The sequence below is a fragment of the Lathamus discolor genome, chromosome 4 (genome assembly GCF_037157495.1).
Source record: "Lathamus discolor isolate bLatDis1 chromosome 4, bLatDis1.hap1, whole genome shotgun sequence".
Taxonomy (NCBI): Eukaryota; Metazoa; Chordata; class Aves; order Psittaciformes; family Psittacidae; genus Lathamus; species Lathamus discolor.
In genome coordinates this window covers 42,711,357-42,736,948 of record NC_088887.1, presented here as the reverse complement: position 1 = coordinate 42,736,948, position 25,592 = coordinate 42,711,357, and the positions used below count along the sequence as shown (strand labels likewise).

The 25,592-nt window shown below is 38.0% G+C and overlaps 2 protein-coding genes across 2 annotated transcripts in view; one reads left to right on the top strand and one right to left on the bottom strand.

The window, feature by feature from the left end:
• The window catches only part of IL1RAPL1 (interleukin 1 receptor accessory protein like 1), a 737,773-nt gene that overhangs the window by 317,417 nt on the left and 394,764 nt on the right, over window positions 1-25,592 (top strand). The window lies entirely within an intron of this gene.
• LOC136012624 (matrix-remodeling-associated protein 7-like) lies at window positions 19,501-21,251 on the bottom strand. Its single transcript, XM_065675715.1, has 2 exons — window positions 20,769-21,251; window positions 19,501-19,593 (listed from the first exon to the last, which is right to left on the bottom strand). The coding sequence occupies exons 1-2, from the start codon at window positions 21,249-21,251 to the stop codon at window positions 19,501-19,503; spliced, it is 576 nt and encodes a 191-aa protein (XP_065531787.1).

Genomic DNA, 25,592 nt, shown 5'->3' with positions numbered 1-25,592 from the left:
CAGAAAAGGAGGGAGAGAAAGAGAAAAGTGGAATGCTACCAGTATATAAGAAGCAAGGTAGTAATAAAATGGAATTGTACTACTTCCATTTAAAGTAATATATCAGTCCTTTGGTATGAAATAATTAAGCTGATAATGTACTCTATTAAAGAGAATTATTTGAAGAGGTTAAGGTATTCCGGTATTGCTTTTATTTCCTTTGCAACTGCTTATGCATAATATACCAGGGTTTTGAAACTGTGAGTTCTTTAGAGATACCTAAATGAGAAAGCTCCCAGTCCAGGCAAAACACTCTGAAGAAATAGGTTAAAGTGAAGAGGTAAAATGAAATAACAGTACAGTGGGTATTTTAATTAAAAGCGGTGGATGAAGGTGGTGGTTCATCTGGTTAAATGGCAGAACAGTTGGTCTAGTGCAAAAGTTAATTTCTGAAGATAGCAAGGATCAGCAACTGCTTACTACTACTAAGTGGCTAATTTGTTAGCCTCTTATCTTCAGCTTTTCCCCACTCTCTTAAGATCATTGAGTCAAACTTCAACCCAGGTTTTTAAAATGCATTATGGTTTCTGACTTCATTTTGTGATATGTTTTATGGTGTTACCAAGCATGTACATAGAGAAAGGTATTGTCTCATCACCTAAACATGTTTTGTAGCAATTAAAAACTCTCCCATTGTGACATACATTTCCCAGGATCTCAGATAGTTAGGACAGTTGGTCAAAAGGCACATTCCAGATTCCATCAAGGTATATGCAATTAATATTCTGCTATAGTAAGGTATTTACATAGTGACAAAAAGAAAATATTAGTATGCACAATTATGCTGTAATAATAATAATGTTTAGCACTTATAAGATGTCTTCTACCTCAGGATCCCAAAAAGTTCAGAGGAATTTGATTTGCATGTAGTACATCTTCTGCTATATCTATTTTGCAGGTAGAGAAAATAAATTAGAGAAAGTTAAGGTATGTGCAAAAGCCTATGCAGTAAGCCATTGAAAAAGGCTGACTGAAAGGATTAGAACCATATTTTTGTCTTCGACTTTCATTCACTGATTTCTCATGCATTCGAAGAGCTAGATTCGAAGAGCTAGATTCAAAGAGCTAGACTGCAACTTGGTCTGTATGTCCCAGGCATATTTCCCCAGAGATCCCCTCTAGGGTATACACACAGGGTATGTTTGCCTTTAACCCATCATGAGGCTTGATTAATATCATGTCAGTTTAATTTGAATAAAAAGATACTCCAAAAGTTTTTATTCCAGGTTAAACGGTAATTTTGGAAAACGAAGAATCTGCTAATCAAACACAAACAATTCTCCCATCATCTAGCGTATGTTTGACTAGAACCTTGATCAGGCTGAAAGAAATCTAATTATTTTAATCCACAACATACAGTACATGAGTGACATACAGAACATTCAGGAGGATTTGGGGTTCTGGGGAAATAAAAAGTAAATCAGTAGGCCACATAGTCCACACTTCAAATATTTTCTGGTTTTACATCTTTCACTTTTAAAATATATAGAGGAAATAGAGAAATCAGTATCAAATTATTAGGAAGAATGGAAGACATTAGTTAAAGATTGAGAAGATACTATTTTCATTGGAAAGAAGGGAAAAGGGAAATGGAAATAATATTTTTCTTCCATACTAATAATAATAACAACAGAAAAGCTAATTATTGAAAGAAGAAATGTGGGTTTTTTTAAGCATCATTGATACAGAATGCAAAACTATTTGGTGTTTAAAATTATACTATTAATGTGGAAATGTTTAAAACAAGCTACAGGGAGTCAGACTTTTGCTGTTTTTACAAATTTAAGAGGAAATTCCTCACAGCTACTCAAGGACTACTTAATATAGAGAACCTTCCTCTGAAGTGACTGTATCCGTGATGGGATTTTTACTGAGATATAAGCAATTGCTCTTGGTATTCTATGAGTTTTCCATCGAAAATATTAAGGAATCATGTTTCTACACAATGAATCTAAACTCATAAAGGAGACATCAATATTTTGTGTGAGAATACTTAATGATTTTTCAGGATTATATGGGAAAAATCAATCATCCAACTAATGTAAAGGTAATAAAACATTCCCTTTTGACTTAATGTGACTGTGAACTAACATTGTCAGTAAATGAAACATAATTATTACTGAAATACTCTTCAATATCCTTTACAGATAATGTAGGCGAGAATCCAAGTAAATATTCATGAATGAAAAACAAAAGGCACTGGCCAAGTGAAGAAATTGCTTCATCAGAGAGTATATTTATTATTATTAATAAACCTGTGTTTCCCCCACAGCTCAGGGAAAGTGTTTTGCATCACAATATATTTTCCAATATTATTCAATATTCACTGCGGAGCAGAAACAGATGAGGGTGCTGATCGTCTGGATAGTAAAATAGTATCTTCTGAGCACATGCATTTTCAGTGTAGGGACTGGAAAGTCATGTTGCTAGTGAATGAAGTTCACTAAATTTTGCATAAGTAAAGATTTTGCTCATGCTTTAAAGGAAGTACTGAAAACTGTGAATTCAGCAGTCTTGTGAGTTGTACCATTTTATGTTGGTGTCTGAGGTTTACTGCTGAAGGCAGTGCAATCAGAGGTATATTCTCTTAAAGACATAAATGTAGAACAGGTCTTTATGAGATAACTGTTATCTCATTCTAATTACGTATGTATTTCCAGAGAGAAAAGAGGGAAGTCCTTTGAGAGAGATGGGAAGTAGAAATTTATGCCACTTTCTCCTTCTAGATTTCCTCTTTCCCTCCTGTCCTGGATTTATGTCTACATGGATCTAAACATCTCTGGATAACTATAGTTATATCTCCATTGGTCCCTTACATTGGAAGTGTGCGTCAGGAGAATGGTCCTAAATTGTTGTTTCTTGTATACTTTCAAGGTGGTAACAAGCTCAAATAAATTTATTTCAGGCTGTTCTAAAAACCTGAATGACAATAACTAAATTTGTTAGGGGGAAAAAATATTGCTCAGAGATTATTAGAGTTTCACTTCTCTTTAAGAAATATCTCAAAACTGTAATGTGTGAGATTTCTGCCAAACTGCCCACTTTGATGTGGGACAAGAAACAATATGTTGTATCAAGCCACTGTCAAGCATTGAGTTCTTTCTACTACATACCTGTAGGGTTGGGGAGAGGGAGAGAACTAAAAAAATCCTGGCTTTGCTATGGTTTTACTATAGAATCATAAAATCATAGAATAGCTTGGGTCGGAAAGCACCTTCAAAGGTCCAGATCCCTTGAAATGAGCCCTTGACTAGAAGTGCATCCATCCTGGCCTTGAGTGTCTCCAGGGATGGCTCATCCACTGCCTTTCTGGGCAGCCTGTGCCAGTATTTTACCACCCTCATTGTAAAGAATTTCTTCCTCACATCCAGCCTGAATCTCTCCTCTTCTAGTTTAAAACCACTACTCCTCATCCTATTGCAACAGGGCCTGCTAAAAAGTCTTTCCTTGTCTTTCTTGCAGGCCCATTTTAAGAATTGAAATGCAAAGTCAAAGTAAACCATTTGGGTCATTTTTTCTCTCATGCAAGGATTCAGGATGTAGTTGGATCGGCAACTCTGAACTAGCCTTTTGTTCCTAGAGCAGATATTTTTGAAAGGTACTTGCAATTGAGTATAGTGCAGAAAAATAGTGCTCAGACTTCTTTTACTGTCATAATTTCAAACCTAAGTCTCTTAGTTCAAGTCTCTTGTTTCTTTCCAGCAGAACTGGAAAAATGTACCAGTGTTTTGATGTGAACAAACAGGGACAAAGAAAACCTGTCTAACGTAATTTTACTTGAAATCTAAATTATTGCCATGTTTGGACTCAGGAAATAAAGATGCAACAGAAATTGAATGGGCCTTTTATAACAGTGCCTTCTCTACTGTCATTTTCTAAGTGTAGCAAATATAGAAAGGTTTTGCTTTTAACCCACTGAACTAATCAAAACTAACTAAAAGTTTATGTCAAAATATTTTTCTCTGGACCTCCTTTGAACTTGCAACTTATTAAATTGGAAAACAAACAGTTTTAGCATGTTAGCCCTAATGTCTTTATACTGAACCTGCTCTTTTTTTATTTTCTTTTTGGTATATTAGCTGGCGAGCGAGCTCAGTTTTTGCTCTTTTTAAATAGCCTTCCACACAAACCAAATTAATACATTTTAGTTATATATTCACTTTAAATACATGGAAATTTTCATTAAATCCGATGCAAAATTTGATGTAAGGTTTTATGTGACTTTGACATTTTGCCCACTTTTGAGAAGAAATACCGTTTTTCATCATTTTCCAAAACTGTAATATTCACTGATCTATCAAAATACATTAACATTTTAATGCATACTGTCGTGGTTTAAACCGATCCACACAGCTCGTCTACTCACCCTGCCCCCGACCCTCCCTGCTCCCGGAGGGATGGGGAGGAGAATCAAGAGAATGTAACTCCCATGGGTTGAGATAAGAACAGCCCAGTAACTAACGTATAACACAAATCACTGCTGCTACCGCCAATGATAATATTGATAAGAGAAAATAACAAGAGAATACAATACCACCACCGAACGAGTTTGACCCCCCTGAAGAGAGAGTGTGCCCTTCCGGGTAACTCCCAGTTACCTCCCTGGGCATGACGTGCTGTGGCATGGAATACCTTGTTGGCTAGCTTGGGTCAGGTGTCCTGTCTCTGCTTCCTCCCAGCCTCCCCTCATCCTCAGCAGAGCATGAGACTCACAAAGTCCTTAGCCAGAATAAACATTACTTAACAACAATTAAAAACAATCGGTGTCATCAGCTCTCTTCCCAGGCTGGAAGTCAAAACACAGAGCTTGCACCAGTTACTAAGAAGGAGCAAAACTGCTCCTGGTAAACCCATTGAAATTTTGAGATTATTAGCTAAACCTGCAGCTTTAATAATCACAGCCTTAATCCATCATAACGCTTATGCATATATAAAACTTTCGTGAACATGGAAGTGAGTTCACATCACTGTTTTTTAAGAAAAGAAAAACTGTCTAATGTTTAAGGTGAGTTTTTAGGATTTCCATGTATTTATAGAAAGTTGAAGCTTGTACAAAATAAAGGGCAATGAAAACTGAAACTTTTACAAAATATAGAACAATGTTTATTTTCTTCTAATTTTTAGTTGTTGGAAATTTCCAGGTATTATAAAAGGTAGATTTTTTTAATTTTTTTTTTTTTTAAGTGCAAATTACTCTTTGTTCTAGTTCTTTGTTTCAAAGAACTAGAATTAGGAAAGGAAACAGAAATACTGCTCTGATGATATTTCATTGCACCAACAAAGAGGCCTTGATTTAGTGTCTGATACTTACTTTTCAATCATATTACAGAGTTTTTACCAAGGCCAGGATGATATCACCAGGTTGACCAAAGATATGATGAAATTCCTATTTACAAAAGAAGTGTTTTTTCCCTTGTCTACTGAGAAAAAAAAAAAAACAAACCCTTGACTGATTCATCACTGTCAACCATTTCTGCTGCTGTTTATGCTTCTATGTTTTCTGTGGAAGTTCTTCAGTCTCTCAGTCCATAAATTATTGCACTGTTTGAAGATTCTGGGGCAACACAGAAAATTGTTTTGTGCCATGCCTGTAGGATATTTGCTTAGAAAACAGAGACATGCATGTTCTAGTGAATATTTCTTTGTTACAGGAAGAATGTGTGTGAAACACATTACGTACATTGAGATCTATTTCAAAGGCGGTTTTGTTTTAATCTGTTTAATAAAGTACAAGCTATGTACATCTTTGGATGCTGAATTTTTGAAAAGCTCGTTTTCCAGTGTTTTTCAAAGTATGCAGACAAGAGATTGAAAGCTTTTTTATGCTTTGGAAAGCTGTAAAATTACCAGCCAATGCAGAGAAGGAAGAAGCAGTTTTCAGGAAAAGGGGTTAAAGGGACAAAAAGTGACCTAGCGGGGCTGGCTGCTCGACACTGACCCAACAGGATGGGCTAGGTGATCTGTTTAGATCCTTTTCAGCCTTTCAATCCAATGAAAGAAGAAAAAGTAGACAAAGGAAAGAAGCTTGTGTATTAAATAAAAATAGTGGAAAATTGGAAGATAATGCAGGGAAGTACAATATGTAGCAGTGCATGATTGATCCTACAAGTTAAAAGATTAAAAGTATCTTGTTTTCAGACTGAGTCACTTAATACTTTGTAATCAGCCTTTTTGAAGAAGGCTTTGCAGGCAGCTGGCAAAGCCTGGAAAGCCCATCCTCTGTGTTGGGGAATATGAATGTTTCCACCATCTTAGAACAATATTTTAGCTAGCAGTGAGATACATAAGAGTAATCTGGTTTTGTTTGTTTGTCTGGTAGGGTGGAACAGATACTTAGCCATACAAAGGTTGAATAGAAATCTTTTTGTTTTCTTGCCTTCCCTTCTTATACGCTAAATATGCCCACCTTTTTTATGCATGCAGTAACTTTAATAGCAGTTTATTGAAAGGGGTTTTGTTTCAAAACTTGATCAACAAGGAGAGTCATTCATTCAAAAGCACTAGACACTGAAAAGAGGTGTTTGGGCTTGATGGCCATATTTAGTTTGTACAATATTTAAAATGTTAATATGGGGAAATTGTTTACGTGCATAAAGCAGACCACACAGTGCTTACTTTCACATGTGTTAAAAGCCAAACTCCCACTGCAAGGTACATAATAGCAATCACGCTATTCAAATACAGTTTCTTTAACAATGTTCAGACATCATTTCACTACTGTGGATTGGCTTACAGAGAACATGGGGTAGTACTGCCTTTTATTGTGAAACCCTCTTCTGTGGGAATTTTTCACCTCATTTTCTTGTTATGAATTAGATAAAGCTATTACTTTTGCTGAAATAAAGTGTTAATGTCACATTCTGGAAGTCCATTTATTGCTGGGGTGCCAGACTATGTCTGTCTGTGTATAGATGTGTCTGTGTCAGGGTGGTGCAGATCTCTGTTTGCCTTGTAGAGCCAGAGGGAATTGATGATTTTGGAAGCACAGAATGTTTCCCTGAGCTGCTCAGGGTGCAGAAGGAGCATAATTTATTTTTTAGCATGGTGCAGTGTGCCCTAATGGCATGTGTGCCACCTCTGTGGCCTGCTAATAGGTAGGGTACTCAACAACATGATCACACACTATAAAGTGTCATATAAAATGCACATTTTATTAAACGAGCACACTAAAGTGAATAAGCGCACTAAAGCAAACAAACACACTAATGCAGATCAGGTATATATGTGTATATATACAGAGAGTAAATAAGCACAATAAAGCAAATTGGAGATATGTATAGCGCAGAGGAAAATTAGCAACGCATCAAATCATTAATTCATAGAGAGAATAGTTATTAAAGAGAAATACATTACCAGTTACCAGTGAATCATCATCCAAGCTTACCTACACTTGAAGCTTTTAAGCCCCACTGCAGCCAATGCCAGGAGTCTCAGGTAACTGGGAAAATTCTGATGCAGTGCATCCACCCATGGGTGAAGCTTCGGATTTGGCTACTAGAGGATATTGCTTTTATACCCTTAGAAAAACAACCAGCTTTATGCCATATCTGCAGTTTCCTCGTGGGGCCGTGCAGTTTCTTATGATGTCCCTGATGTCTGTGATGAGAGTGTTGGCCAGGCACCCTGGTGCAGTCAAGTATGAAGGTCATAGGACAGCTGCACCCTCATGTTTTCCTGCCTCTTTCCAACAATTACAAAGAACATAAGCGTATATATTCTACCGAATACACTGTGACAAAAAACATACTTTGTTATGTCTCAGTCACAAATGGGAATCAACTCTCAGCTAGGTTCCCATCCATTACACTGCTAGCCAAGGGAGAGGAGGGTCAGCAGAGCAAGACACTGAGCACTTCACAGACTCTGGGATGAAGAAACTTATTTGTCTCTATACCCAGTGCCACTCCACTTTGTCCTGCATTGCCTGATGTAACTTGAGTTTGGTTTAGGTCTCTTTGCCCAGAGACCTATCATGCATGTCATACTGTTCCAGAGGAATTTAATTTTGCATATCCAGCATCGACAGAGGCTCTGAAGCTTTGTCTTTCTGTGGACCCTTCATGAAAAAGGCTTGTTTTCTAGCTCCTTTTTGTGTTTTTACATCTCAGTGAATATATAACATAAGCTTACTTTTATTGCTACAGAATTACATTTTTATACTGAAAAACACTTTTTTTCTGGGGTTTCTTCGATTTCTGCCAAATGACTTGACTTGTTCACATTAGTATTTAGCTCCTGGCCATACAATACCCTGAATAGATTTCTATACAGTAATTGCAATACTCACCCAAAACAGACTGAAATTTCTGAAGTGGCTTGTTTAAGGTAGGATGTCTGACCTATCTGAGAAAACTTTAAGTATGTGTTTGCATTTCTATTTGTAGACTGTTAAATTTTTAATGACATATATATGGCTCTAAGTGAGTAATGTTTTATATACAGGAGAAATAGTTAATTTTGCTTAGATGACTAAACAAGTTAGGTGCTAAACCTAACTTCACTGAATTTTTCTCCTGCCTCTGTCTCCTAGGAAATGTAACTGTCTTGTTAAAAAAACCCTCTGATACTAAAATGATGTCTTACTGATGTCTGCAATACAACTCATACTTTGTTACTTCTTTCACCACTGTTACCAGAAGCCCATGGAAAATATTAAGAAACAGTAATGTAAACACTTTACATTGACCTCTTAAAGGAAAAAAAAACCGAGTTTAATGCTTGAGAAAACAGCGTGCAAAAATATATTTCTGCTGAGTTATTTATGACTGCCCTGTAAATGTTAGACCAGATTGTGATTCCATTTAAACAGCTATATAGAGAAAATGTGTATACACTATTTTTCAAGAAAAGGAGGCAAATTTCCTTGATTCTACTGTATCCTATCTTTGGGCTTCATATTGATTTTTCCATAGAACTACTTCACATGAGAAACTAAGGAAACTGAAATGGATAAAGCCTGGGGCCAGACCGAGAGTGATTGTGTAAGAACTCTTTTTTAAAGAGAATTTCTGAAAGCAGCAGTCATAGCAGTGTGGCTGTGTACGAGCCATGATATTCACAGCCTGCAGTAGAAAATCACTGGTGATACGTCTGATAGAAACAACTTTGCTGGGAAATATCTAAGCCACCTGATTTTGATGACATATTATTTAAGAGACTCTCAGAATCTGGAACATTTTCTGGGTCCACGTGGCATTTGGGAATGGCCCTGTTGGGCCCGGGCCAATAGAGGAGAAGGATTTCCGAGGGCATTTGCTTCCAGATGGACCACGTTATTTAGTCCATTCATGTCAACATAGTAATATGTGTCACATTTGGGAAAGACTGGAAACTTTGAAGTAATCTAAGGCTGTTAAAAACAAACTACTAATATTATACAGAATTTCACTGTCAGTAAAAATCATTCAGAGAAAAGATGCTTTGTCAAAATGTTAATTGGACATAAAGTTGTCTGACCTACTGAAACTGAAGACTCATGGACTCTTTCTGTAGCCTGGGTCCATGTTGCAATAGTTCAAAAGTGAAGTCTGACTCCTATATTGCTATCACTTATTATTCTCAGTATGAATGCTTTGTATTAATTTCTATATTCTTCAATTTGGTAAACTGATTATCATATATTAGAATATATTACAGGCAATAAAATCTTCAGCAGTTTTTCTGTTACATGACACTAGTCACTATCCTTTTCTTAATTATTTGATGGATTCCATAATAACATCCTCTATTCTAAAAGCCCTCTGTTTTCTAGTCCTAAACTTATGCCCTTGTATACATAGTTTTTTGAGACACTGTCCAAAAGCATTACACAAAGGATATATTATTTAGTAGACCAAAGGTCAAAATGATCATGATTCAATATGCCATAAGTCACTACATGTCAAAATGACTGCATATTTCCTAAATGATGCCTAGTTCTGAAATATATTTTAGGACCTGACACCACTTCAGCTAGTTTGGGGAAACATGAAGACTTCAGAAATGCTTTGAATCATGAGTTATGGGGTTTAGGCAGTATATATTTATTTTACTCTGTCCTTGGTGGGAAACTCAATTTGCAGTTTCTCTGTCATTGTTTAGCATTATTTTTGCATTTAATATGGTCCACAAGGAGCTCTTTCACAGCAATTGTACACTATATTTTTTATTTGTATTGCAGTTCTTAATGGCATTTTGATAGATCCATAATGGGTCAGAATTTTTTGTTCTTCACTATGTTTTTTCTTCTTTCAAAGGGATAAATATAGATGTGTGGCTGCTCTGATGTGATATATTTCAGAAATTGACAGTCCCTTTCCTTCTCTCCCTTTACTAACACAGAATATCATGAGGTGGGATTTTATTGTTGTTAAGTTTGTTTTTTGATTTTCAGTTTGGGCTACTAGTCATTAATTTCATGCTTCAGGGCCTGAGAGTGAACGATTTCTAGGTCAGTTTTGGACTAGTGTTTTCAGAAAGATTAGGATTTGTGTTATCATTAAAATTACTTATAATTAATGCTTTTTTCTTCTTTTTTTTGTTTGTTTTTTTGTTTGTGTTCTTTTGTTTGGGTTTATTTGTTGAGGGTTTTTTTGGGTGTCTTTTTTAATTTAGTTTTCTTTTGCTAAGGACTGTCTTTTTTCAAAACTGAAACCTGTCTTTTTCAAGGTGCACTAAAAGGTATTCAGTCTTTCAGTCAGTATGTAATAGCCTTGTATATCCTGAAGGATTAACATGAGATACATTAAAAAAATGCATTAAGTAATTACTTTAAGGATATTCTGAAAAATATGCTTATGAAAAAGTCTCTAAACCTGGCTGGTTTATACTTTCAGAAATATTGTCAATATGATGCCGTAGCATTTATGTCTGTACAAAATCAGCATGTTCTCTATTTCAGCACATAGTAATTAATTGATATAGCAACTGCTATTTTCCATTAAAAATTGATTACACAGTTAAGAATATTATTAGTTTTCATGATGTCTGGGAGATGTATTGAGTCAAGATTGTCAAAGTCAGTAATCCAATATACTTGCTCTGCCTCTTGGGACTAACAGTGAATTTCAGTTTTCTAACAAACATGCAAAAGCACAATCCTGTGTGTCTGTGACTTTCATTGTCACCATTACCAGTTCCACAAGGGAGTTTAATTAACGGACCAGGGAAACAGTGCTGCTTTACTCTAGTGCATATGCAAGAGAGTGGTTTAAATAGATGCTGATCTTTAGCTCTTTTAGATCTCAAATGTCACTGGTTTACAGTGGACCTACCTTCCAGATTATTCTCAGAACACACTGTTTTACAAGATTTTTTTGAGTTTTGCATTTCACCATGGTCTGTGGCTCAACTGTTGCAAGAGTGAAAAACACATTGGAGCACCAGACATGATAAAAATCATACGCAGTTTCTGAGTGTATTAATGATACTATTTCTTAATGTTGAAATATTAGATATGACTACTACAGAATTTTATTTAAATATTAATCAACACTTTAGTTGTTTCCTATGCCTTTGCAGATTAGTCTTTCCAACAGGTGATAAACATATCAGGGAAAATTCTCATCATTATTGACCAGAAGTCCTCTTGCACATCTTTTTGTTTATAATAATTGTGTGCATATAATTATTCTGAAGAATTTACTTTTTCAACTTTCTTCGCATTTTTACTGGTTTAGGCGTTTTTAAAGAATCATTTAGTTGTCGAACAGTTATATTATGCAGATATTAGATTTCTCTTTCAATATAAAAGATATTGAGATTATATTATGTGCTTCTTTTTAAGTCTAATAGAAGTAATTCTGAAACACTGTAAAGTAATAAACATTGTAGCATAGCTTTCCAGTGAATATTCTGTGCCACTCAGGAGTATTAATGCTTTTGTTGTTGCAAAAATCAAGACTGATTAACTAATTCGATAGTATTCTCCTGCAACATGAACAAGCCAAGTAAACTGGTATAGAAAATCTAATTAACATATTAAATATGCAATATTTTCTTTATTGTAACAGATGGTATTAAACACCTGAATTTTATCCTTTGCCACACTTAAGATTATGTCCTTGAGTTTCACAGGTTAGTCACATTTTTCTTCTTCTGGTACACATTAAGAATGCCTATATTCTTTTGACAATCCAAATTGTCAACCAAATTGTCAAACCGGATTTTATATCAAATTTATATTAGTCATGACATTTTCATGATCAGAGGTTGTGTAAGATTTCATCCCACATTTTTAGTGCATAAAGCTGTTTGCAGTATTGGAAGTTTAGTAGGTGGCATTTCTACAAATCTATGTTTGTAAATACAAGTATATACATATAGGGTTTGTGCCCTTATATACACAAATATAGATGCATTTGCATAGATGCATATGCATATTTATTAATAAAAATATACATAAACAACTGTGTATATAATATAAAATAACATTCTTATTACACGTTATTTGCCTGTCTGTAAGAGAAAAAAAATGTGCAAGACCTCTTAAAGATGCAGAAAGATTTTTTTTGAAACTACTTTGAGGAAAGTTTGATAATTTTCATTATATCAGTTTCATCAGTCAGTGTCTTCACGCAACAGTGTGAAAGTTCTTCCTGTCCATCCTACTCAAGCCTGATGTTCTTTAATCTTGTCATGCTTTGGTAATGTAGCTTGACAAGACACTATATAATGAAGATTCCACAAAAAAACACTGAAAGAGCAAAAGAGTGCGCCTAGACTATGTTTGTAGGTCACAGTGCCAAATATTCCATCCTCTTCTACAGTGAGGTGAACCCAACTTATAGCATGCTACAGAAATACTGCTGTGGATAAGGCTTCTAGCTGAGTTTCAGACGTGATTAAGAGATAAGAGAACATCCTCCTTTTGACATTAAGGGGCAGATAAAGGAGAATGAAAGAGTGAAGGAAAGCGAAGCATTTATATCTGAAAAAGTAATGAGGGTCAGCAAAGCTCTAGAGTTGTGTGTTGGTCCATTTGTCATTGGAATTTGACCCCTTCTGCCTGATAAAGGACTTTTAAGGGAAGATAGTAAAAAAGTGTCCCCTACGGAGAGAAAAAAAAGATGAAAAGCTCTGATGGAAAGAAACATGGCAGAACAAACCAGAATGAGAACAAAACAAACAGAACTAGGTGTTTCTCAGAGTAATTTAAGTTGCTCTTTTCTTCAGCTCTGAGATGGGCTGTGGTGAGACAGGAGCAGATTAAGCCAAATGTCTTCGCCAAAGCTTATTGAGAAAATTAGATAAAAGACTAGTAGCAGAAATAATTATTGCTGAAGATAGTTCTATAATATACATAATGTGTTCTGACAGCACAGGGGAGTTCATGACCCACTCCATCCACTTCTTGGAGGGGGTGGATCAAAAAAACTGTCAGTGCGGAGTATTGTGTGTAGTTCTGGTGGCCTCAACATAAAAAGGACATGGAACTGTTGGAACAAGTCCAGAGGAGGGACACGAGGATGATCAGGGGGCTGGAGCACCTCCTGTATGAAGACAGGCTGAGAAAGCTGGGGCTGTTCAGCCTGGAGAAGAGAAGGCTGCATGGAGACCTCATGGCAGCCTTCCAGTACCTGAAGGGGGCCTATGGGGATGCTGGGGAGGGACTCTTCGTCAGGGACTGTAGTGACAGGACAAGGGGTAACGGGTTAAAACTTAAGCAGGGGAAGTTTATATTGGATATAAGGAGGAAATTCTTTCCTGTTATGGTGGTGAGGCACTGGAATGGGTTGCCCAGGGAGGTTATGAGTGCTCCATCCCTGGCAGTGTTCAAGGCCAGGTTGGATGAAACCTTGGATGGTATGGTTTAGTGTGAGGTGTCCCTGCCCATGACAGGGGCGTTGGAACTAGATGATCTTGAGGTCCTTTCCAACCCTAACTATTCTATGATTCTATGAAGGAGCTTGCTATTAATACGGATATACTGTTCATGCTGTAGGAAGAAAAAATAATTCCTCATTCACTGCAGTTAACTCAAAGGAGTATTTTTTTGTGAGTAGACAATTTGTAGGTAGAAAAATATTTTGCTAGGTGTACAACTTTGTGATAATCAGAACCACAAGGTAATTTGCCATCTGGGAAAAATGTATCAGACCTCATGAGAAACTTGAATGGCAGACTAAATTACCTGAAGTCTCTTGTTTTGGGAGTGTGCAGCAATAAAGTTGAGTATTAAATAATAAAATTAGTCACTGGGATCCTGTAATGTTTCCACTACAGTGAGGGGGAAATGTAGATTTAAAAAATTTCAGAGGATTTAACTTCTCTAAAATATTTTTATTTTCTGAAGTGGGGAGAAACATGCATATTGTCACCTGCATTTGTAAGAACTTTAGATCATGCTGGATGACCCTTCTTTATTAATTTTTAAAAATGCCCTTATAATAGTAATTTATGAAATCATTACTGGTAATTTAATAATAATCACTAAATATAATTTTAATAGTTCAATAATAATTTAGTAATTTTGAATAATTTAATGCATATAAAGTCTTTTGTCACTACAAAAGTGGGCTATTCCTTTAAAAATATTCAAACTCCTGCTTTGAATTTTATCTGACAGGTGATAGTAATGTCATGTGTGCTAAAGGTTTCTAGAAAAGATTAAAATTAGTCTAAGAAATTGTTTCATTCATGCACCCCACCTGGGTCAGGGCAATCCCAGGCACAGCTACAGGTTGGGCAGAGAAGTATCTCAGAGCAGCCCTGCGAAGAAGGACTTGTGAGTGTTGGTCGATGAGAAACTTAACATGAGCTGGCTTCAGTGTGCACTCGCAGCTCAGAAAGCCAACCATGTCCTTGGCTACATCTAAAGGAGTATGACCAGCAGGTTGAAGGAGGTGATCCAGCTCCTCTTCTCTGCTCTTGTAAGACTGGGAGTACTGTGTGCAGTTCTGGTGTCCGCAACATAAGGACATGGAGCTGTTGGAGCAAGCCCAGAGGAGGGCCACAAGGATGATAAAGGGGCTGGAGCACCTTCCATACAAAGACAGAGTGAGTAAATTGGGGCTGCTCAGCCTGGAGAAGAAAAGGCTGCAAAAACCTCATAGCAGCCTTCCGTTAGCTGAAGCAGGCCTACAAGGTTGCTGGAGAGGGAGTCTTCATCAGGGACTGTAGCAATGGGCTTAAACTTCAACAGGGGAAGTTCAAGTTAGATATAAGGCAGTTCTTTACTGTGAGGGTGATGAGGCACTGGAACAGGGTACCCAAAGAAGTGGTAAATGCTCCATCCCTGTCAGTGTTCAAGGCCAGGTTGCACAGAGCCATTGGCAATGTAGTCTAGTGTGAAGCATCCCTGCCCATGGCAGGGGTGTTTGAACTAGATGGTCTTAAGATCCTTCCCAACCCTAACCATTCTGTGATTTCCAAGAGATAAACTATGGATATATTGCTTTCAAAGGTATGGTTAGTTAATTATACAACCTATTAGTTTTCTGTACACACACCTTTTCTTTTTTTTTTTTTAATCTCTATTATCTACTTATCCATGTGTAGGATGAGTGCAAACAAGTTTAGATCAATGCAGTTAGTAGGTAGCATTTGTTTTTGTTTGATATGTTTATCAAACAGGTCGATATGAAATGATCTCTTATAGACAGAGATAACAGAAAACTAGATATACTGTTCAGGAGAAAAGAAATTAAACAATGCTGCTGCTACTTGCACCTACTTGCTCCAATCCATCACAAGAAGATGATAGGTAAAATAAAGATTTCTTCAGCTTATCACTCTCCCACCCTTGCTCCCCCCAACATAATCAAGGAAGAAATAGATACTTTTGCCTGAAATGTAAAAGACGTAAGAATAGACATATTTTATATTATCCGTTTTTGGAAAAGGGAGATATGTGGGAGTTCAAATAGATCTATATTTCAGCTGAAATAGTCAGGAATAAAAAGTACTTTGCATATTTTATGCTACATAGGAAGCTACAATATTTTAGGCAGGTTGTCCAAGATTGCCCAAAGGTCTTTAATCAACATGTGGCACTAGATACAATTCTTTGAATATGAAAAAGAGAACATAATAAAGAGTGAAGAATAGGTCTGTAGTGTTCGTTACATTAATTTAGAAAAGTAGGCCTCTTGATGATTCAGTACAAGAGGCTTATCACAAAATATACTTTATCTGTTACTTTTACAATATCGTGTGTATAAAAGTAAATTCATGCAAAACCAAAGTTGTTTACATTGTTTCTTTTAATTATTCCGAGTTTGTTTTTTTTTATAATGTACAGTGTGTTTAACTAGTAACAGCGCATGTTAAAAAAGACAAAAATCTGATGGTTACTTTTTTTTGTTTGGTTTTTTGGTTTTTTGTTTGTTTGGTTGGTTGGGTTTTTTTATTCAAACAGATTACTCCTAGTTCTTTTTCACAGCTACATGAAAACAGTGCGGTATGGGAAAAACAGGGCTGAGTAAGAAAAATTTCTCATTAGTGAGGAATTTAACAAGAGACATTATTGTCTAGATCAGTATTTCTTCTACAACACAACTGGAAATTTAACCCTGCCTTTTTTTGCCTTACTGATGTAACTGTTTGGTGATGCTTGTTTTGAAGTCAATATGCATATATGAATGCCTCCTATCGTGTTAAAGGTGCATTTGATTCTGAAGCTCTGCTTTTAACATGGATTAGACAGAGCATAATATTTTGGTTTCAGAAAGACACTCATCCTTTCTGAAAATCTGGGATGCAAGACAGATGAGCTGACAGTAGAACTCATATTCTGCATATTAGGATCTTCCTTTCCATAGTGAATTCAAATGTAGACCCTTTATTCACAGCAGTCTGTTAAGAAATACAAAGGGGGCTCATTGATCACAGCCTCTTATGCGGAGAAGTGAAGACCGAGAACCATCTGGAGCCAGTTCATGGAAGAGAGGAATGAGAGACATGAAATGCCAGGCATTTAGGTATTGGAACTGGGTGTAAAATTGTTCTGACATCTTGACACTTTCACAGTGAAGCAAAAGAATCACTAAGTATGTTACTTAAGAGAACAGATGTTGTCAATTTACCTGTGTTAAACTGGATTATTTTCTTGACTGTTGAAAACTAGTTCTTCACTTCTGAGACCACTCAGCACATTTATATTTTATTGAAAGATGAGAGTGACATAATGTTTAATTACTTTAATAATTATAGATAATTTGAAGAAGAAATAAGTGGAGAATCGTACCAGCTAGAAATTGCTTCATTTTTTTAATAAAATAGTATTTTGACTATTATATTATGTCATGTTATGCAACCCGGATATGATGGCCTTTTGCAATATGCATTATTCCAACTAGGAATAATACAAAACTAATAATAATAAGCAGCATGTCTTAGTGTCTTGGTGAACAAAATTTGAAAATAACATTTTCATCCAGAGCTTAAAAATAATCTTTGAACCAAATAAAATTTTCCAATCCATACTCTGTTCTCTGTCTCTGCAAAGCAGGAGTGTGGCCAATATTTATGCATTTATGACCATTAAGTTGCTTGAAGGATTCAGAAAGTAGTAAATTTATTTCATAATTTAAAGATCTTTTTTATGGAGAAGAGTAGTATAAAGAAAATTTAAGGGAGAAAAGTATAGAAAAAGTCAGCACCTACAAGCTGTCACCAAATTAAAACAATAAGTAAGGCCAATTGTTTTAATACTGAGTGCATTTACCTACTAAGAATTATTAAATTTAAGAAATTAATATTTTTTCTTAAATGTGATATCCTGTAATATGTGAGATATGACCAGATATGACCAGATATGACAAGTTCTTTGTTGACCTGATTTCCATTAAGGTGTGATGCTGCTCTATAGGGGGAATAAGGTTGCCACACTTTGTAATCTCGACTGGCTGAGTTTCAAATGAAAGCTATACTTACAGTTTTTAATTTGATAACATGTGACTTCCAGGCACTTATAGTATACTATTTATCATTTGTAGCTGCATCTGCATGTACCCTCTGAGATTTCTATCCAAGGCACACACTTGGCATTTCCTTGCCATAGAAACTGTGGTTCAGCTGAGAGGTAGGGGAACTTGTCCATGTATGGGCTTACTCTGATATGAAAGCAGAATGTTGCTGAAAACTGCCACATCCTGTATTTGAGAGGTAATCTCTATACCTCTTATACTCTTCATAAAAAAAGGAAAGTTGTCTTGTGCTTTCATTGCAAGGATAAATAGATCAAAAGTTGAGGACAAAAACACATAGCAAAAGTAGTTGAGGTGAGATGCATTCACTACACTTTCTTTCCCCTGTAATTATAATTTAAAAAATAAAATATTTTAATGGGTAGATCAACAAAGTTGTCTTGTTTTATTAGAATAAGAGCTTGGTTTCTTATACTGAGTATAAGGATGCCATGGTTTGTTACTGGAATAAGGTATTTCACAAGACAAGGACAAAAAGGACATGATGTGATCATGATCTTTCCTTCTTTTGTTGTCTTCACATGTTAGAAGATAGAAGCAGGCAGACTATGTATGTCCTCAAGTAATATGTGTGCATATTGCTTGTATTATACTGACTCAGCTCTCTGAATTTTCTACAGTCATTCTGTGTCGTGGTTTAAACTCTGTCGACAAGTCATCCACAGTCGGCAGTCTATCCCCCCCACACCCCGCTCCCGGAGTGATGGGGAGGACAATTGAAAGAATGTAACTCCCACGGATTGAGATAAGAACAGTCCAGCAGCTGGGGTATAACACAAATCACTACTGCTACCACCAATAATAATAATGATAAGAGAAATAACAAGAGAAGAGAATACAGTACCACCTGCCGATACCCAGCCTGACTGAGCAGAGAGAGTGCCCTTCCGGGTAACTCCCAGTTACATCCCAAGCATGATGTGCTGCGATATGGAATACCTCTTTGGCTAGTTTGGGTCAGGTGTCCTGTCTCGCCTTCCTCCTGGCTTCCCCTCCTCCCTGGCAGCGCATGAGACTCACAAAGTCCTTGGTCAGACTAAACATCAATGTTATCAGCTCTGTTCCGAGGCCAAAAGTCAAAAACACAGCACTGCACCAGCTACTAAGAAGGAGAATAAATGACTGCTCTGCTAAACCCAGGACAGTATCCCCCCCTTATTCCATACCATTCATGTCATGCTCAGATCCCACATTTTCAATATACCATAGTTCTTGCATATATATCCATCCACATACATGCACAGACAGAGAGAAAGAGATCATTTCTTAGTGCATGGACCAATCCCTATAAAGCTGCTGAGTCCATTCAGTCCATGATGTCAGGTTCCATCTGTTGTAACAATCTTTCGGGCAGGAGAGTCTATGTGCAGTGTTGGATCGTTGCCTGCTGATGCTGATCGTTCCTTTACCACAGAACTCGTCTGGTTCTATCGAAGTTCATTCTCTGTTGGGATGATGGTCAGAGGGAAGTCAGGGCTGGTCGCTGGTGAAAGGAAGACATCTAGTTGATGGGCTATAAAAGTATTACACAGCAGGCAACAGCATACAATTAAGTTCATTGGCTCTTTTCCCCTAAAATCAAATCCCCTTCAGGTATACACCGGACTTCCCCATCTTCCCGCATTACCCACCAAGTATATCCGGGTCCCTGAGCAAAAGCAATCCCATGAGTGGGTTTGCCTTTACCTGAAGCAGGAATGACCCAGACTGTCTTCCCCAGCAAATTCTTCATGTGCATCACAGGAACTTTGTCCCCCTGTACAATACATAAAAGTTGTGACTGGGCCGGGCCAGCCCTGTTGGCAGATCTTCTCGTGTTGACCAACCAGGTGGCCTTTGGTAAGTGTGTATCCCAGTGCTTGAAAGTTCCCCTACCCATTGCTCTCAGTGTGGTTTTTAACAGCCCATTGTACCGTTCGATTTTCCTAGAGGCTGGTGCATGGTACGGGATGTGATATACCCACTCAATGCCATCCTCTTTGGCCCAAGTGTCTATAAGGTTATTCCGGAAATGAGTCCCATTGTCTGACTCAATTCTCCCTGGGGTGCCATGTCACCACAAAATCTGTTTCTCAAGGCCCAGGATAGTGTTCTGGTCAGTGGCGTGGGGCACAGAGTATGTTTCCAGCCATCCGGTCGTTGCTTCCACCATGGTAAGCACATGGCGCTTGCCTTGGCAGGTGGGTGGAAGTGTGATAAAATCAATCTGCCAGGCCTCACCATATTTATACTTCAGCCATTGTCCTCCATACCAAAGAGGCTTTAACTGTTTGGCTTGTTTAATTGCAGCACATGTTTCACACTCATGAATAACCTGGTCAGTAGTGTCCATTGCTAAGTCCACCCCTTGATCATGAGTACATCTTTATGTTGCATCTCTGCCCTGATGGCCTGAAGTGCCATGGGCCCACCAGGCTCAAAATAATTCACCATCCCCTTCAGCAGTTTCTGCAACTTGTTGCTGGGGACTCCATACAGCTGCCTTCCATCTCTGACGCTTCCAAAGCACTGGAGGGGCCCAGTGGACTAGATACTCACCCATACTGTCCCACACACCCTGCTGCCAGCCTTGGGGAAAATCTCTTGGTCCTCCCATATTGTTGTCTAACCCCAGATAAGACCCAAACCTGACTCTGCTTAACTTTTAAGATCAGACAATATGGTCATGGGTAGAACACACTCTGTGTTGTGTGCCAACATGCTGATCCCCATCACAATCATCAGGCAGGTCCCAAGGGTACCCAAAGGCCATTCAAACCCTTCAGAACTCTCAAATGATGCTGCTGTACTTGTCACTGGGGCTGGTGTAGCTGCTGTGCTTGCCGGCTCTCCCACCACCAGCTTCTCTTTTTCCGAGTCCAGATCTTCCTCCTCTGCCTTGCTGAGAAATGCTGCGTGGTCTCCTGCATCCTCCACTTGTCCCGGGTGCCCGAGGCTGGACCCAGCTGAGGCTCCCAAAAGTGGTGTCTTGCTCTCTGCATCCTCCTGGGGCTCGTGCTGGAGGGGTTGGCCAGGTGGCTGCCGGGGATTGCTCTCTGCTGCCGCGGGGATGGGCTTGGCCGCGGGGCTCGGCTCCTCCACCGCTTCCTCCCGCTGCTCTGCAGCCGCCTCCTTCCCGGCCTCCGGCCTCTCTCCCCTCTGCTGCTTGGTCCCGGGGCCGCTCTCCTGTGACGCTTTGGCTGCCGCCGGCTCCCAGGGCCGCTTCCCCTCGGCTCCCCGCAGCCTCACGAAGATGGAGGTGAGGATGAGGTCCAGGACAGTGAAGAGCAGCGGGACGGCCAGGCACAAGTCCACGGCCACGTCCATCCCGCTCTGCTGCCAGAGCCCAGCTGTATTACAAGTGATTACCATAAAGTACGGTAAAACAAGAACCTTAGCCCAAGGCCCACACTTGATAAACACTACCAAAGCAAATACTAGCTCTAAGTAAGGTACGATATACTGAAACAGTGAGATCAAGACAAACAACTTTGAGAGCCAATAAATCAGCATTGTGACAAGTGACTATTAATCCAAAACAATGAATGCTTATCACAAATACGATTAGACACACTCTGGTCAGATCTGTCATTATCTCAACCCCTCGTGCCCCATGTTGGGTGCCAAAAAGGACTGTTGTGGTTTAAACTCTGTCGGCAAGTCATCCACAGTCGGCAGTCTATCCCCCCCACACCCCGCTCCCGGAGTGATGGGGAGGACAATTGAAAGAATGTAACTCCCATGGATTGAGATAAGAACAGTCCAGCAGCTGGGGTATAACACAAATCACTACTGCTACCACCAATAATAATAATGATAAGAGAAATAACAAGGGAAGAGAATACAGTACCACCTGCCGATACCCAGCCTGACTGAGCAGAGAGAGTGCCCTTCCGGGTAACTCCCAGTTACATCCCAAGCATGATGTGCTGCGATATGGAATACCTCTTTGGCTAGTTTGGGTCAGGTGTCCTGTCTCGCCTTCCTCCTGGCTTCCCCTCCTCCCTGGCAGCGCATGAGACTCACAAAGTCCTTGGTCAGACTAAACATCAATGTTATCAGCTCTGTTCCGAGGCCAAAAGTCAAAAACACAGCACTGCACCAGCTACTAAGAAGGAGAATAAATGACTGCTACTGCTAAACCCAGGGCATTCTGAGAGAGATTTTCATTTAAGTTAGACACACAGTTCTTTGAAGTCTATAGGTTTCAAGCTGAGAACTGTGAAATCTTGGTTAGGATAGTTGTGACAGGTAGTCATGCATTCAGATATATTCAGGGTCATTCTGTTTAAAAATGTGGGGAAGTAAACTGTGGCAAGACGGTATGAAAACCTGCAAGAAAATGTGAACTTTAATTGATTATTAGTGCCTTCTCTTCTTACTTTTCAAAAAATATGCCTGTGTTCTTCCCTATACTATCTTTCTCTTTTGCTGCATATAGAAAAATTATTCTAAAGCTTTGAAATAAAGACATGGTCTACTGAATTCTGTAATAGTATGAGGAACTATTTTTTATTTCACTTACATAAAAAGCTATATATTCTTAGGCTTATGGATGCATGTAGTTGAATCAGTGATTAAATGCCAGTAGGTTCTTGGATGCCTTCAAGTAAACTTCTTTGCACAAAATAGGGTTTTTTTCTGTCTAGTACTTACACCTGCTCTTAATGTAGTGTCAGAAATCTTATTATATGTGTCTATACAAATCAGGAATGACTCCAGTAGTCTTAATGGCCATATGCTAAGAGAAACACCAAAATGAAACTAGAATCTGGAGTTGAAACTTTTTCATGAACTTGATCAATAATGAATTTGCATTAATTTTGGAAATGTTAAAGTTAGGATATTGAATCAGACTTTAATTTATATTAGAAGATGCATATGAGTTAGTTACAGGGTCCAGAAAGTCAAAGTAATGTACATTTGGGTGCTGTACTACCAAATAAGCTCATCTAAGCATGGGATGCAAATAAAGAAAACCTGGTGTCAGTGTGCAGGCTGCAGCCCCAAAGCCTTTTCTCCACAAGGAGCCCAAATACTTCATCTCAGATTTTTATGAAAGCAGATTCTATATGCGATAAGCAGAGTTAAACTGGGTGCTGATTCAAAATGAGTTTGTAAATGCGAATAGCCATTCCACCTCAATCTCTTTAAAACAACTCAATATTTTGTTCGTAGGGATTGGATTTAATGATCTTGATAGTTACTGACACACCAGTCTTTTCAGAATCCTTTCTGTCTGTATAATTAAATTGAAGGTTGGCACCAGGGAATCTGATGCTCTGTCAGGTAGTGTATGTTTATCCTAGCCTAGAGTGGAAAGACTGTACAGGCAGTGGAGTATTATTCTGCTTCATTGGATGCAGAGGAAAAGAGAGGCAGAGAGCGGACTTTTTGTATTCAGCTCAATTCACTTTTCTGTTCACTAGCCTGTTAAGATTTTCTGTCTGAGGACTGTTTTCTGTAAAGTACTCCATACACGTATCTGTGTTTTAAACCACACACTATGTTTCAATGTAAAGTCAGCTCAAAGAAGAAAGTATGCCATTTTCTTGTGTAGTGAAATCCCCTCCATCTTGCTCTCTTTGTAGCTGTTGGCAGGTCTAATTTGTCAACTGTGTGACCATACACCTTTCACAGTCTAGTTGCAGTGCAGATGTGTAACAAGGCTGGCACGTTAGAAGACACATGGATTTCAGCTTCTGGAATACTATTTCTCCATCTTGAATTGTTAGGGGGGGTTGATCATTGTTTCTGCATTTACATGCATACACATAGATAAAGATATGATCAGGAAATTATTGTTTACAAATTTAATGATTTCACAGGTACATGCTAATACTGAAATGTTCCCAAATATTTTCAAAACTGATACAAAACAAAATCTAACAGGTCGTCTGTAATGGCAGTGAAACCTGCACTCCTAAGCAGAACAGAATCTCTAAAACAGTCTTTATTCTGATGCACACATATGAAATCAGCTGTGCCTGTCCACTTATAAATTCAACTTATTTTTGATCCCATAGTGTATTGGCATGAATTTTGATCATATTAAAGACCTTGACTCTTGATAGTGTCTCTGCAGATTAGTAACCTATACTAACAATGTCAGAGGGAGAAAACTCATTCTGTTCCCTCACAGAGAAGGAGTTAGTGTGATGTGATAAAGAATTTTACCTCATCTCTGGAAAATTGCTCCCTCATCTGCTTCTGAGGTGGCAGCCAGCTGAAGAATGACTGAAAATTTACTGGGTTTGCCATAGCTGTGCTGTCTTTATTTTGTAAGGCCATTGTGGGACCTTCCAAATTATGGTAGATCTTGAAGGTGATACCACTCATAGGGGTGATCAAGAAGTGAGAACATGTTAAGGGCACTCATATACATACATATATGTGTATATACATATACACATACTCACTGTCTCTCTCTGCTGAAAAGGTGTTGCAGAGAATGACATACCCTGGCTAGAAGTGCACATCCACTTGAGCATTTCTAAGTATTGCTGGAGAAAAATGTGAGAAAGTATGCAGCATTTTATGGGGGCAAAAGTAAAAAAATCATTATGATAACAATGACTTCAGCAGATAGAAACTCTTATGGCAAACAAGTAATTTTTTTCTGCTTTCCTAGAGTTAGGTTGGTCTGAACTACTACGTTTAGGCAGTTGTTCAACAACTATTGCTGTTGCAGGCTTCATACTGAGAATTGGCTCTGGTATGATAAAACAAAAGACCCACACATTCTCTGCTCCATGTTCTCCTAAGTTTTTACCGTTTGGAGCAATCTGAATCTCTTCTTGGCTTTCATTAAGCAAGTCCTTCTTAAAGCTAAGTAAATAAAACAATAACTCTTGTTTTGTGGTTACTAGCGTAATTCCTTGGTCAGCACCAAGGACTTAAATGTATGGAAGGGTGTGCAAAAATAATCCTCAAATGTTTTATAAGTGAGATTATTTTTATTAGTTTTGTAAAGATGAGGAATTTCACATATCTTAAAAACAGGTCTGAAGACTCTATTTTTAAAGTAAAAAAAAAAAAAAAAAAAAGAAGATTACTAGAATAGCCTTGTTGTAGTATGACCTATTGTAAACTAGGAAGAGTTCAGAGCAGGCAGTTCACAGTATCTGATCAAAACAAATACAGTTAAACCACTATGGATCTCGAGATATGCAAAACAACTGTCTGCTTTAAATTGCTGTGGTAGTATGCAATTTTGTGTAACGCATATTCAATATTCAGCTGGTTTTATTATCTCTTTTGCCCTTTTAGATGAATTTGCAGTGAGAACAGCTTCAATTTTAAACTCATGTTGCGTATGCAGGCACTTATTTTTTTGCCAGACCTAAATTCTGTGTATGATTTATGAATATTTAATGTTCCATTGTTATGTTATCCCAATAGAAATGCACCTTATAATTCTTCCTACAACAAAGGGAAGAATAAATGACAGAAAACATCTAATCAGCATGTGAAAGACATTTAGGGGGGCTAAATAAGGGGGAAAATTAGTTTTCATAGTTACTAATAATGAACAAGAGAGCTGTCCAGAAGAGGAGGAGACTCCTGTTCTATCTGATTTGGTCTAATAAGAACTTTAGAGACCTGGAGATACTGGACAGTCTCTGACAAAGGGAAGGAGACTCTGTATTCTCCTTTCCGCAAGTTGTA